Source organism: Meles meles, chromosome 11, assembly GCF_922984935.1.
Source record: "Meles meles chromosome 11, mMelMel3.1 paternal haplotype, whole genome shotgun sequence".
Classification (NCBI taxonomy): Eukaryota; Metazoa; Chordata; class Mammalia; order Carnivora; family Mustelidae; genus Meles; species Meles meles.
This window is the reverse complement of record NC_060076.1, coordinates 450,038-465,380: the sequence shown is the minus strand read 5'-3', so window position 1 is coordinate 465,380 and position 15,343 is coordinate 450,038. Positions and strand designations below refer to the sequence as shown.

The following is a 15,343-nucleotide window of genomic DNA, read 5'->3' as shown; positions in this document are numbered from 1 at the left end:
TTCTGGCCAAGAGGGAGACGGGACAGGCACAGGCCACCTGACCGCTGTCGGCAGTCCCGAGGCGGCTCGGAGGGCGCAGAGAGGAGAGCGGCCGGGCTGGGGCCTCCCCCCCGGGGAAGCTCGCCACCACGTCCCCCAAGGCCCCCAAGGCCGCGGCGCCTGCCCCTCTCCCGCTATAGCCAGGCAGGCCCCCCCCACCCCGGGCGAGGGGCTGTCTCCAGGGCTCTTTCCCAGGGTGGCCGGGCTGCAGACACAGTGGGCCGGAACCCCCCAACTCTCCAGGCCCTGCAGCACAGGGAAATCCTGGGGAGAAGATGCAGAAACAGTTCTCTCACCCCAGCGAGCAGTCCTGGGCTCACTCACCTCCGCGTGGCCCACGTGTGAAAGCAGCCGGGACCGCACAGCAGGGCAGACCAGGGTGACACTGCAAAGGCCTTGAGAACCGAACTAACATCCAGAGACAGTCTAACTAACTACCGAGCGGACGAGCTGCCGGGGCCAGGACACGCTCTGGGAGCGTGAGCACACCGGCAGTCGGCGACACGGAAGAGGCAGGACGAGTCCCAGGACATCAGGACATCATGCCCGAAATACAGGATATGGTCCAGAATCAGCAGCTATACCAAAAGCAGGGAAACCTCGCCTACAACCACGGACAGACGTGACAACAGGTCACAGAATCTGGGATTACTGACAAGGACAGAAAGGCAGCGGCAACACAGCAGCCATGACCAGTGGCGCAGGTGCTCAGTCGCGGTGGAGACACAACAGGTCTGGAGAAGGCCCGCGATCTCCCCTGGGGGAAGGGAAAAGCCGGCGGTGCCCCAAGACCTCAGAAACAGCAAGAAGGTCTAGCGGAAGGATGAAGGAGCGCTTCAGAAAGTGCGCCTGCTCAAAGACGCGCATCCGCGGGTTCCAGAAGAGCATTTGGTCCCACACACGAAGGACGGAGAGTGTTCAACGCGGCCCGAGGAAGGGCGGGACACGGACGTGGTTAACAGCCACATCGGGGCTTCTCATCAGAAGCTGTGGAGGCCACAGGCAGCCGCTCCCCGGCAAACGCGTCTTGGGGACGGAGGTGACGCGTAGACGGGCTGCGAGACGGGAGCTCGGGGAGTCCACGGCCAGCAGCCCTGGCGCGGGAGGGCCGCTGGGAAGGGCCGCGGGGATGAGGGGCCGCGGTGCTTTCTGGCCCGAGTCAGTTCCGGGCCGGGGGAGGGGCTCACTGAGCACAACCCCGGGAGTCAGGGTGAGGGAGGGGAGCTGCGACCCCACAGCAGCTACGGAGAGCGCCGCGTGACGCACGCTGGAACCGCGACAGACCGTGACAGAACACTCGGAAGGGCTGAGGGAACCCGGGGGAAAGAGAACCGGAGAAAGACGACCAAGAAAAAAGGACCTCGCCAAGAAAGGCGAGGACAGGAGACACTGCAGGGACAGGCACCGTCCCAGCTCGGCAGAGATCGTGCTCAACACAGACGCGAGCACACCGACTGAGCACGCGGTCAGGCGGGGAGGCCTGGGGGCTCCGTCGAAGCCTCTGCCTTCAGCTCAGGTCAGAATCCCGGGTCCTGGGATTGAGCCCCGTGTCGGCTCCCTGCTCGGCGGGGAGCCTGCTGTTCCCTCGCCCTCTTCCTCCCCCAGCCTGTGCTGGCTGTCTCCCAAATAAATATATAAAATCGTAAAAAACACATACCAAGTTGTCACGCGGGATGATAAAAATACCACCTGACTATGCGCTTTCCACAAGAAACCCGCTTTGAGCAGACCACGCAGGTGGTCAGAGGTGACGTGAAGACACAGCACGCCTTGAGCCGCGCCTCCATGTCCACCGCGGACCTCAGAGTGTGACCTCGTTTGGAAATGGGTCTTTGCAGACATAGTCGATCGAGACGAGCTGTAGTGGACTCAGGGGGCACCGCCACACTTTGTGGTCCCACTGGGCACACTGGCCACCCCAGTCCTTCCACAAAGCACAGTCCTGTGTCCCGCTCGCTGCCAGGAGACACACGGCTGCCCTCCCACAGTGCCCGAGCCGGCATGGGGTGCAGACTGCAAGGGGCTGACTAGGGAGTGGTGGGATGAGTCAGGGGCTGAAACGAAGTGGAAAGGGAAGCAGAGGGGTGCAGGGTTTGGGGCAGCCAGGCGGGTGTGGTGCTCTGAGGGGCTCTGGCAGAGGGGACCACAGGCCAAGGCAGGTGTGGGTGGTTCCCGCCACTGCGGACCAGGACAAGGTGCCAGCAAGCATCTCACAGCGCGCCCTCTCTGAGTTAGAACCAGAAGAGAACACATAAGCTGACAGGGAAAGTCCCAGCCTGGAGAACCGTGTCACTGGTTCTGGCACAGGGCACACACGGCCGCCCACAAGCACCCCCAATGCTCGGTTCCGGTCCGCAGCCAACACGGACCAGGGCTTCCCTCCCACACCGCCCACACCGCCTGTGGCAGCCACCGGGCAGGTGCGGCCTCAGGGCCAGGAGGGTGGGGCTCCCCAGGACACACCTGTCGCGGATCCCTGCTGGAGGCTGCCCAGAATCTTCTCACCCAAGAGGTGAATCAGCCGAGTCACAACCTGGGGGGAGAGAAGGAAAGGAGGCCACACACTGAAACCAAGAAGAGAAGCACCTTGGATCCCCATTTCCAAAACCACCGTGTCTGCAAACCCCTCGGGGCTGAGGGCGGTGGTGCGGTTGGCAGGCTGGTCACCCGGCAGTGGGCCCCACTCTGTGGGATGAGGGTCTGCACCACAGAGAGCCCACTGGGTCCAGGAGGTGTGAGGGGCACACGTCCTGTGACCTGGCGCCCGGGCCAGGGTCTCCTTTTACTTCCAGGGCAGGGGAGCACCAGGGGCCACGACCACCCCACAGGCGAGCCAGGAAGGGCTTCCAGGCGCTCCTGAGGGGGCCTGGCCTGGGCAGGACATAGGCTGGTGTTACATCGTATCCAGGAAGTGGTACACGGCCACGTTAATACTGAATTTTTAGAGTCACAAAGTATTTAAGGTTGGAATGCCAAGATATCTGTAATTTACTTCAATACTTTTGCATAAAAACAAAGTGAGTTAGATTTTCTGGCTGGTTGGGTTTAGACAGAGAACGTACTGTCTCGGCAGCCTCACTCGGCATCACCGCTTTGAAGAGAAGCTGCCGTCGGCTTCAGCGAAACCTGATTGTGTCAGAGAGCACCCTGGCGGCACAGACGGGCCATTGGGAGGCTCGGAGGCTGCTCCTGCACTCGGCCCCCAGACCCCCGTCAGGCTGGTTTCCGGACGGCCCACGGCCCGGAGCCCTGGGGCTGACTGTGCAGGGAGCTGAGACCTCGGGTTCCAGTGCCCGGCGGCACCTGCAGACCGACTCGGAGGGCCTCTCTTACCCGCAGGACGCTGGAGTGAAACACCCATGCGGGAGGCGAGTGAGACTGTCCTCATTTTAGGATGTGAGACCAAAAACAGTTTGAGGAGAGGTCCAAAACAGAAGCTGAAAAGGAGTCTGGTTTCTTTTAATAACTAATCCAGCATCAAACTGTTCACTGGCACTAATAAAAACCCCCACATTATATGGAAAATTTTAGAGCACAACAGGCGAGGGAGGGTGAGTGACCACACGCCCCCATCACGGCTGCAGTCACCTGCTTCGCACACCGCCCGGGAAGCTTCGTTCGCTTACACCTGAAAGAGTTTCAGGCCGATCGAAACACAGCTCTTAATCCGTCAATCTGTGAATCTGTATCTCTAGGATCAGAGCCTTCAAAGACATACTCGTGATGTAGTTGTCAAAATTACAGATTTATAATAATCCTAATTAAAGATAATTTAACAATTAAATGTATTAAAAAAAGTTCTACATCAAGTGAAAGGGCTCGAAATAAGCCCATGAGCACACAAGAAGGCACTCAACACTTCCAGTCATCAGAAGGCAAACTCCCATCCCACGAGCACGTCCTGCCACGAGAGCGGCTACCGTCAAGGGGGTCCGAGCACACGACAGCTGCCCAGTGACTGCGGCTGCGCGGGGCTGGGACCATCACTCGGCACCAGCCCACGGGGCATGGTCGGCAGTTTCTGAAAAAGTTCAGCATCTGTCTCCCCTCTGCCCCTGCCACACCACCCGCAGGCAGCCCTGAGGAGAGGAAAGCTGGCCACAGACCCACGCAGAGCAGCCTTTCCGTAGTAGCCTCACGCTGGGAACCACGCGTGCCCGTCAGGACGACAGGTGAGCAAGTGTTTCGCTCTGCGGTAAAGAGAACACACCCACGGGGCGCCTGGCTGGCTCAGTGGGTTGCGCCTCTGCCTTCGGCTCAGGTCATGATCCCAGGGTCCTGGGATCGAGCCCCGCATCGGGCTCTCTGCTCAGCAGGGAGCCTGCTTCCCCCCCACCCCCGTCTGCCTCTCTGCCTGCTTGTGATCTCTGTCTGTCAAATAAATAAATAAAATCTTTAAAAACAAGAGACCACACCCATGAGGCGCAGGTCTCAGAGGCCACCAGAGAACACTGTGCTACCTCACTGACGTGAGACCCCAGAACAGAGAGAGCGGGCAGTGGTCAGGGGCGGGGGACGCTGGCTGGCAACAGCACCCTGGCAGGGCCCCCGGCGCTCCAGGGCACAGAGTAAGCCTGGGGTTGGGGCGAGGCCTGTGCCCGTGCGAGCGCGCCCACGGGGCCTGGCTGCTCGGAGAGGCCGTGGGCCCCGCAGCGGCCTGAGTGTGACGGACAAGCATCAGGACAGGCCCTGGGCCCCTGGGAGCCACCCATGGAGAAGTCTACAGACCCCGGGGCCGTGGGCACGAGCAGAGCATCCCTCTATGGGTTCACCAGGGAGCGGCCCTGCAGGAGAGGAAGTGGCCGGGCTTAGCCTTGCTCCCAGCGACGCCGCAGCTCCTGGTGGCCCGCAGACTGGCCCCAGCCACCTCCACAACCGTCCTGCTATTCTCGGGGTCTCCTGGGGTTTAGATCCAGGCACTCCCACTGCACGCCACGGCCTGGCAGGAGTGCTGCTCCCCAAGGGAGGGAGGAAGGGGGTGGCCCTCCACAGGTGACTCTTGGGACAGTGAGTCTGGGGTCAGGCTGGGTACTCCGAGGCCAAGAGCGGCGTCCCCACCCCACGTCTGGCAGGGGCAAGAGTCCTGGGGAGCTGGAAGTGACGGGTGTGAGGGGAGGTGGCAGCCTGGTGGGTGACACTGTGCAGCGGGGGAGGGGTGGCTCGGGAGGGGAGCAGATGTTCTCGCCGCTGGAGAGGGAGGGGCTGGCATGGGAAGGGAGGGTCCCCGGGCTGGGCCCCCAGGCAGGCCTAGCTCCACCGAAGGGACCAGGGGCTCCAGGCCAGAAAGGCACAGGACACATCAGAAGGACTCCAAGGGGCCCCCATGGACCATATCTGGGGCACAAACATCCAGATGGAAGATGACAGGAAAGGACTATAAACCGTCCAGCGGGCACCCGAACTACGGAGGTCCGCCAAGGGGGTCCCTCTCCCTGGGCCAGCTCTGCACGCCCAGGAGCCTGGGCAGCCCATGGGCGAGACTCCTGGCGTGCAAGGGGCCCCCGGGATGCGTCCCCAGGGAAGGCACTCTAAACGGTTCACAAAATGACATCCCGTCCCTGGTTTCCCCCTGGAAAGACCCACGCTGTGATGGAGCCGGGCCTGCCCACGGGGGATGCAGCAGGGCCTCCGGCCAAGCTCTGCTTGCGAAGTGCGGCATCCCGACTGGCTGTGCCCTTAGGAGCCCTGCCACTCCGACCGGGAGGCCCCGCGGGCACACGGTGTCTCAGCTCTATTGCCGAACCGTAAACTCTCCGGATCCGTTCCCTTGGAGGTTTCCGCTAACAAGACCCTTGTTCTCTGCACATGTCACGAGTACCCCTTTTCCAAGTGGACACCAGCCGTTTCATTTTTCAACCTTTTCTGCTAGGGGAGGAGGGGCCTGTCCGTCCTGGACTCAGGTGTTCCAGAATAAATCATCTGTTCTAGTCCGAAGGTTTCTTCACTTCTACTCCGAGTGTTTACTACCTGTGGCTGAATTCTGCCAAAAGCCCTGATATAATCCTAAGGGTCTTCCTTTTACTTTTTTCCATAATTGATTACGTTTTAACAATTTTCTGACACTGGGCTAACATTCCTTAAATGCACCCTAATTAAACAGCATTTTTTGTTGTTGATTTACTCAAACATACAGTATTTGGAGCTATGCCACAAACACTTTTCCGTATTTTTACCACGTTTCAAATTAAAATTAACTTCATAAAATGAACTGAGGGATTTTCCTCGTGTTCTAGAGCAGAGAGGTTTTCCTCGTGTTCTAGAGCAGAGAGGTGCGCTGGACAGGCGCACGCAGTGCCGAAGGGGAAAGGACAGGCTGTCTCGCTGCTGCCGATCTTCTCCAACCTCTGAGCTCAAAGGCTCTCCCCCGTCCCCAGGCACACCTACTACTTCAGAGCAGGGAGGCCAACACCGGAAAGCCAGCACACTAACTGCCCCGGGAGCAGAACAGACTCCCCTCGTTCTGCCGCTGGCCGCTGGCCCAAGCTCCATCTGCCATCTCTGAATCCCGAGTTCACCTTTCATAAGGCAGTGCAGAGACAGGCCTGTGCTGTGGAAACCGCATATTCCCTGGGCTCGGTCCTGTGTGTCCTGGGACTCCTCGCTGGTTCTAAACACCACTTGGAACATCGCTCGACTTGTGGGATGGGCCAGGCTGACCTCACTCGCTGGATCCCCGCATCCTCCTCCTGCCTCCTGGCAGTGCCCAAGTCACCTGTCCCAAGGCCCTTACCCCTACATGTTGGTCCACACGGACACTTCCTTTAAAACATGCAACCTGCCTGCTCCAGGTCACTCCAATCCACACCTCCCTTGGTACTGAGAAGGACACAGCCCTGTGCCTGAACACCCCGAGTCCACGGTCTGGATGTCCTGGTCCCTGAAGGCGGCTGGCAACAGGAGTGCTCACCTGTGGGTACCGGCGCTTGATGGAGGTCAGGGCTCCCGCCGGAAGCTTGGCCAGCTCCGAGTCCCGAACAGCATGCACTGTGGTCGCCCGGGCCTGGTGGGTGAGCGTCTCCACCTGAAGAAGAGAGGCTGGGGAGGCAGAGCCTCACTGCCCATGCGTGCCTGCCCTGCAGGCCCAGCTGGCCGCACTCCGAACCCAAGCAGAAGGCAGAGCACACGGCAACCCTCCTGGAAGGCGGTACATGTGGGGGGACGGGAGGAAAAGGGGCTGGAGAAGCATCGGTGAGAGCCGGCAAGTGAGCGTTGCTGCCGGCAGCGCCAGGACCCGGGTCAGGCACCCAGAAGAGACCAGTCAGGGCCTCATCCTACACGAAGTCTCAGAGGAACCACCTCGAGGCATGTTTTCCCGGATGGGGCGAAGGGGCTGTCCCACCCCTGGTGCTGCAGCCCGGGTGGGAGCACACGTCAGCCCCCCAAGAAAGGTGTGCCCCGGGGGTGGGTAAGAGTCCTGCACAGGTCACTTCCAGGGCTCCTCCCAACCCAGGCAGTGGGCCAGCAGCCACCGCAGGGCAGGGCATGGTGAGGAGGGAGCCCAGTCGTACCACACCAATGAGGTCTCCACGGCCATACTCTCCCGCCAGGCGCTTTTTGCCATCGTCCTTGCGGATCACGGAGCGCAGCCGGCCACTGAGGACGATGTAGGTGCAGTCTGACTTGTCCCCCTGCCTGCGGGGACAGAGGCTCTTGGACTGGAGGGGCAAGGCCAGGAAGCCCTCCACCAGCGGGGGAAGAAGGCAATCTTCTCACTGTATTTTTTTTTGTTTTGGAAAACACAGTTGTTTTACATTAAAAAATATATATGCTGGGGCCCCTGGGTGGCTCAGTTAAACGTCTGCCTTGGCTCAGGTCATGATCTCTGGGTCCTGGGACCGAGTCCCATGTCAGGCTCTCTGCTCCGCGGGGAGTCTGCTTGTCCCTCTGCCCCCCAGCCCCACTAATGAGCAGGCTCTCTCTCAAATAAGATCTTTGAAAAAAAAAATAAAGGGCTTTATAATAAACAAATAAAACCCCATATACTAATACATAAAGGGCTTATTGTGGTTTTTAAATAAACAACAAAATACTTAAAATCTCCTCAGTTTGAATTTTCAGTTATCACGAAAGTCAACAGCCGTAACCCCATCTGTGTCCCTGGCTGCGGCCGCCGAGACACAGAGCTGCGGGTGCCCAGACGAGATCGCAGGGACACCGAGCACACGGGCACCGTCAGGAAGGACGCAGGGAGAGGCCCGCGAGAAAGCGTGCGCACTCGGACGCACGGGGTGGTGCGCGCAGGGGCAGAGCGGAGTCCGTCAGTGGCACCGCCTCCCGCGGGCACGTGCAGAGGGCAAGCGCGCCTCCCGCGGCCCCACCTGTACACCGCGCGCCCGGCCTCCACCTCCATCCAGTCCAGCGCGAAGTCGATCTGCCGCACGAAGGACGACACCCGCTTCACCACAGTGTGCGCGACACCCAGGACCACGGTGGGCTGCTTCCGCATGATTCTGCCAGGGAGCCCAGAGTCACGCCTGCCCCACCACCGCCGGCAGGACCCATACCCCGTTCATCAAACTTGCAACGTGATACCACGTTGCAAGTGACAGGGACACGGGCCCAGGGCGAGGACGGAGCGCACTGCCCACTCAGCCGCCTGCTCCATCGTGGCCCACGGACAGTTGCCAGCAGCCCCGGGACAGGCCGTGGAGTCCTCTGCCCACTGCCATCTGCCCCCCAGATGTGCTCTGAGCACAGGCCTCACGTGGGGGCCTGACCCGGTAGTGGGATGTGAAGTCCCTGCCCCCCCCCCACCCCCCCACGGGGAAAGGAGGTGAGAGGGGACCAGACAGGGTGAGGCTGAGAGGTTGGGGGGCAGCCACCACGCGGGGCCCTGAGGCGGGAAAAGCGCTGAGAATATCCTGGGCACAATGAAGTCCCTGGCAGGCTCTGGCCACGGGAACACGACGGCTCTGGTTCCCTGTCGCCGTGCGTAAACAGGCTGCAGGGGGTGGGGGCAGAAGCAGGGCAGCCCCAGAGTGTGGCGGCTTCTGGGGAGCAGCAGCAGGGCTGTGGTCAGCTCAGGGGTCGCAGTGGGACTGGGGCTACTCCAGGACTCGGCCCGAGCGATGGACAGGTAAGAGGCACCAGTCCCAGAGCAGACGAAAGGTGGACGCAGGAGTAAGGTCGGGGAGATCTACGGTTCAGCTTCGGATGACAGACTGAGGAAGCCCCGCGGCCCCCCAGAGGGATGTCAGGACAGCAGGCCAACACACAAGCCTGCACTCAGGAGCGAAATCTGGGGGGAGGCCCAGGACTGGACGAGATAACCCAGGACACCCGTCAGACAATGTCTACAGGGCAGGAGACTCACGCTGCCGGCACGTGCCGACACACAGGGAGTCAGGCTGAGGACGCTGCTGGGCCTGGGCAGGCTGGACGGGGCTGACGAGGGCCTGCCTGCACCCAGGCTTAGGGATGACGTGGACTGTGTCTTCCTGAAGAGGAGCTGGAGTCCTCTGGGGCTAACCCGGTAGCGCCACAACCCCTTCCTGCCACCTCACCCCACAGGCCTCGCCCTTGTCCCCGGGGCTCGTGTCTCCCGCGTGAGAAGGGCCAGAGGCAGGACCCCGAGAGGTGCCCTGCCACGGCCATGACCCGCCCAGGAGCCACCCAGGCTGGCCTGGACTCACTCATAGAAGTGGGCCTTGGAGATGGAGAGGAAGCTGCAGTCCCTGTTGGCCTTGATGGTGAAGATGAGGGGCTCTCCTGTGAGCACGGCCAGCTGGCCCACCATCTCCCCGGGGCGCACGACGAACAGGCAGGTGTCCTCCTCACTGTCAATCTTCCGCTGGTACACGTGCAGCAGCCCCGACACCACAAACAGGATGTTCACGTCCTGACCAAACAGGGGTGTGGGCTGGGGACCACGGGGCTGGCTGCGGCTGCGCTTCCCCGGTGCCCGTGCTGTCTCACGTCACTGCTCCTGGGCTGCGCTCTCCCAGGAGTGTCAGCAAGGTCCATGGTTTCACAGTGTGATGATCAGTCATGGGGGTCAGTTCTCTGGGGGCCGAGAGCCTGGCCGCAGACCCACACCCCTCCCGCACATCAGCTGGCCGGCGCAGCCACACGGCCCCGCCGCCCGGGAGACAGCCGTCCAACAGGCCTCCCGACGTGCTCCCTTCTCTCCCCACGCGGCCCTGCTGAGTCTCCCCGACCCCACACACATCACACCTCTGCCAGACGTGCCCGTGAGACTACTCCGAGGCCAACCTCCCTGTGCCCATCACCCACCTATCTCCAGACCTGCTCACCCCTACTCTGGTCAGACCACTCCTCTCTGGTCTGAGCAGGAAAGGGCCAGTGCAGGGCTCTGGGAGGCCTAAGAGCAAGGCTTGGCCCTCGGGGTCAGGGAAACCAGGGGCAGATGGGCTGGCTCTGCACCCCTTGCCCCCCAAACAGCCTCTGAGGGGTCCCTGGGCATGGGTGCCACAGAAGGCAGCAGCGGGGACTGAGGCCTGTGAGCAGGTGAGGGCTCTCCTGACCCGTGGCCCTGACTGACCGGGCATGAGAGAGTCAGCCAGCAGCGTGCTTCCTCTGGGGAGAGGAAGAGACTTTCCTGGTCAGGCGTGGACCAGAGGGCAGAAGGGGGTTGAGAGAGGCAGAGACACTGATGCCTTCGGACACCCTCAGAGCATCCTCTTGGGGGCCCGAGCCCACCCTGCCCCCAGGCTGGACCGCCAAGCCTTCCCCATCCAGGGCTTACAGGCACCTGCTGCCTGGGCACATCTGTCCCCAGGTCCTGCCCCTGGGTCTGCACAGCCGGCTGGCATCACCTAGACCCCTTGAGACAGGGGTGGAGGGCCCAGGCTCGGCCTGCTCACCCAACGAGAAAGGCCCGTCTCATCAAAGCTGCTCTAAACGCGAACCAGACAAACACCGTCCGAGAAAGCGCAACTCCTACAGAGAGAGACGCCCCAACCACGCCAGCAGCGGGGGAGACGAGCTCCCGGGAGGGCAGGAGCTGTGAGATTATTTTTGCTTGCCCAGCAAAATGTGGCTTTCAGAACCAGAAATTAGGTTCATTTCACTAAAAAATATTGTTTTTCACCTGTATTTGGATTTGAGAATTGAGAAAACAAAAGCATCTCTTCGGCAGCAGACTGTGAGATCAGTGATGACTCTCGTACAAACGTGCGGACACGCGTCTGTGAGCGCGGACACACACCCTCCCCCGCGAGGACGGGCAGGGTGACTGGCACCATGTCCGCAGACACCCCCACAGCCCGGGGTAAGGAGCACCCCAGGGCCAGGCCCCAGGCCCTGCATCGCGTGACCAGTGCCGGGCAGCCCTGGGGACCGCTCCCTCCGACCGCGGCCCTTGGCTCACCTGGTCTCCCTGCCTCGACACCACGGTGCCCCCCGGAACGTGGAGCAGCGACACCCGGTCATCCAAGAGCGAGGCATCCTACAAACAGCGCAGGGGTCAACACAAGGAGGCGGCCCTGGCCCCCACGAGGAGCACGGACGGACTGCGCCCTGCACAGCCGCCCACGGCCAACGGGTGCCCTCGGCGTGGGACACCCTCACAGGCTCTACCTCCAGGAGCTCCGCTGGCTCCCGCAGGAAGCGAAAAAGTGCCCTTGGGCCTCCAGCAGGGGGAGGGAAGGAACCACCCTGAACCCACCCAGCGCTCTCTTCTCCACAGGCCTGCCCTGGGGTAGATGATTTCAGCAGAGCCTCTGCTGCTGGGGTCCACAAGGCCTTCGCTAAGCAGGGGAAGGGGAGGTCGGGGTGAAGCAGGAGTGCGGCCCGGACGCGTGGGCCTCACCGCAGACAGACGGATGGAGGGGTCACAGTGTGCCCCGCTCCCCATGCCTCACCGCCGTGGGACCCAAGTTCTGCGGGCTGCAGCGCCTTCTTTCTTTACCGATGGTAAGTCTAATAGAACCAGTGCTGCTAGAAGCAACAATCTGAGACCACGAATCTGTTCAAAGGTGCAGAGCGCCATCACAAGGCGAGCCGGCAGCGACGAAATGCTGGGGTGTGGGGTCAGGGTGCGCGGACAGCCCAAGTGAGGAAGACGCCGCCTTCCCCCATTGCCCCTGGGAAGCATGAGCAGAGGCGGCGCGGGTGTGCTGCGGCGGGCTGTGCCCATCCTGTGCTTCCCGAGGCCGAGACAGCAGGCCCTGGAGGTCGCTGTGCCCTCAGAGGCCAAGCAGGAGCCGCACGTTGGACCCCAGCTGGCACACCCTGGCTGGGCAGGGGCTGGCTGCTCAGTTCCCCGTCCACCTGGCCCCGGCGGGGGCTTCTGCGGCAGCGGCTCTGGGGCTGAGAAGGGACCGGGCCCGACCCCTGCCGCTCCCCGCCTGGATCACGCTAGTGAAGTGGAGGGACCGCAGGCCCTCTGACCAGGGACGGCGCGTCCTGCTATCAAGGAACAGCCACAAGGCACACAAAAAACACAAAACACACATGGAAGAGAGAGAGCGGCGTCGAATCAGACTCGGACCTGCTGGGGGGGGTCGGAATTCTCAGACCAGAATTTGATGCAACTGTGGCTAACACAGGCTAAGTGTTATAGGAAAAAGAAGCACGGGACACAGAAGCGGGAATCCTGGGAACCGGAGAGAAAAGCTGGAGTAAGACCCAGGGACGGAAACGAGCCTCTGACGGGCTCGGCTGCAGACTGCACAGAGCAACACAAAGCCCGCACCTGAAAAGCAAACAAAACTGAGGAACACAGAAGAGGACACTAGAGGGAGGGGGACGACGCCGAACCTGTAATACACACGTGACGGGAAGCCAGCAGTCCCCCCAAATTAATGTCAGACACCAAACCACACGCTGGGGAATGTCACAGAACGCCAAGCAGGATAAACGCCAAAACCACACCCAGGCCTACAGAGCACCTTCAAACTAGAGAAAATCAAAGATAAAGACCCTGGAAGAAGCCAGAGGGAAGAAACACCGGACCCAAAGAGGGACAAAGGCAAGAAAGGTATCGACTTCCCCTCAGGAAAGCATGTGAGCAAGAAAAGAGTAAGTCGAATACTTAAAACGTTGAGAGAAAAGACCACACCAACCTTTGGTACCCGTTGAAACCACCCTTTAAAAGTGCAGGAGCAAGGACGCTGCCTAACGACTGCGAACCAGGGAAGCTGCTGCAGCAGACCTGCCCCGCGGGATGTCCAGAGGGAAGAGACCATCCAGGTCCGGGCCCCGGGCCTCCGCAGAGAAAGAGTATAGGACATGAATCCATCAAAGGCAAAACAAACACCTTCACTGTCCTTCTTGGTTTGCTGTTGGTTTTTTTTTGAGATTTTATTTTTAAGTACTCTCTACACCCAGTGTGGGGCTTGAACTCACAACCCTGAGATTAAGAGTGATGTGCGCCAGGTGCCGGGGGGCTCGGCAGGTTAAGCATCTGCCTTCAGGTCACGATCCTAGAGTCCGAGAATGCAGCCCTACACTGGGCTCCCTGCTTAACGGGGAGTCTGCTTCTCCCTCTGACCCAACCCTCAACATGGGCTTTCTCTCTCTCAAATAAATAAATAGTATCTTAAAAAAAGAAAGAAAACAACAGTCCCACGCTCCCGAGGGAGCCAGCTGGGCACCCCTCCCTGTTCTCGTTCTTAACTGATCTTCAACACAGCAACAGCGACGCTGTACTCGGTTCTACAAGCTCCTGTGACCCAAGGCCTGGCGGGTCAGGGTTATGGGTCCAAGTTCCCACTCTACAAAGCAGTACAGTGTTTACGAGGAAAACTCCCTGTTTTGCTACATACGGAAGGTGTCCGACCCCACGCACCGTGGGCTTCCCCACGCCGGGCGGGTCTCCCGCTCTCCACTGGACGCCTGCTGGGCAGCCTGCGAGCCGCCTCCACTTTGAACCCACAGGCTCGGGGCTCCGTCCCACCAGGCCCCAGTCCCAAGTCGAGGGTCCCCGGGCGCACGCGACTTGCTACACGAGGGCCTGCCTGTGAACTGGAGGTTCCCACAGCCCCCTCCTCGAGTTCTCGGAACTCAGGGAACCACGGACGCGCTGTCGCCGGTCCGTTACAGAGGGCACGAGTCGGGAGCCGCCCCGTGGGAGTGAGGCACAGGGCCGGGTGTCGGGGGGACGGTCGCGGGGCTTCTGTGCCCTCTGGGGGTGCACCGCCCTCCCCACGGGGGTGTTGCCCACCTGGGAGCTCTCTGAACCCCGTAGCTCGGGGACTTGTGTAGGGGCACGATGGGTTGTTGACTGGGTCCGCAGCCCCTCTCTGCTCTCTGGAGGGTGGGGTAGGGCCGCAAGTGCCGAGCTTCGGCGTGTGACCAGCCCTGTCTGCAGTCCCCTCGGGCCGCCAGGAGCCACGGGCAGAGACCAGTGCATCTATTTCTAATTATGTCAGTGTAATTTTTATTTTATTTTATTTATTTATTTGACAGACAGATCACAAGTAGGCAGAGAGGCAGGCAGAGAGAGAGGAGGAAGCAGGCTCCCCACTGAGCAGAGAGCCCGATGCAGGGCTCGATCCCAGGACCCTGGGATCACGACCCGAGCCGAAGGCAGAGGCTTAAACCGCTGAGCCACCCAGGCGCCCAAATTATGTCAGTGTAATTTTAAAGTGGACTAGAGTTAGGTGTAAAAGTATCTTGCAAATTTAGGGCAATCACTAAAAGAAGTAAAAAAGGAATATAACAAACTAGCTAAAAAAAAAGAGAAAAGAACAGATCATATAAAGATGCCCCAATCAAAATTACAAAAAGCAGAATAAGAGTGGTAGACAAAAATAAGAACAAAAAACAAGGGCAACAAATAGAAAACTGTATCCCATGTGGTAAAGAGTAACCCAATTATATCAATAATCACTTAAACATCCATGGTCCAGGGATGCCTGGGTGGCTCAGTGGGTTAAGCCTCTGCCTTCGACTCAGGTCATGATCTCAGGGTCCTGGGATCAAGCCCCGCGTCGGGCTCTCTGCTCAGTGTGGAGCCTGCTTCCCTGCCCCCCTCTCTGCCTGCCTCTCTGCCTAGTTGTGATCTCTCTATCTGACAAATTATTTAAATAAATAAAATCTTAAAAAAAAAAAAATCAATGGTCTGAACGCACCAATTAAAAGACAAAGGTCGTCAGACTAGCCAGAACCAGAAGTTGTCTCCCAGAAACCCACCTTAACTGTAAAGACCACGCAGACCGAAGTAGACGAACAGAGAAAGACCAGGTCAGGGCGGATCAGAGAGAGCAGAAGCAGTTCCGTGCGCCTCGGAGGAAGCCGGCTCCGGAGAAGGAAGGCTGGCAAGGAGGGCAGGCACCGCACAGTGAGAAAGGGTCAGTTCTCGGGCGCACGACAACCCACGTGTAATGTGCGTGCCTGAAAA

At 60.2% G+C, this 15,343-nt stretch overlaps 1 protein-coding gene across 1 annotated transcript in view; it reads right to left on the bottom strand.

The window, feature by feature from the left end:
* Window positions 1–15,343, bottom strand: part of PNPLA7 (patatin like phospholipase domain containing 7) — a 63,154-nt gene that overhangs the window by 21,641 nt on the left and 26,170 nt on the right. Inside the window, 6 exon segments of the mRNA XM_046023541.1 lie at window positions 2,503–2,572; window positions 6,947–7,060; window positions 7,548–7,671; window positions 8,358–8,489; window positions 9,672–9,877; window positions 11,369–11,446. Coding sequence (XP_045879497.1) covers window positions 2,503–2,572; window positions 6,947–7,060; window positions 7,548–7,671; window positions 8,358–8,489; window positions 9,672–9,877; window positions 11,369–11,446 — 724 coding nt within the window.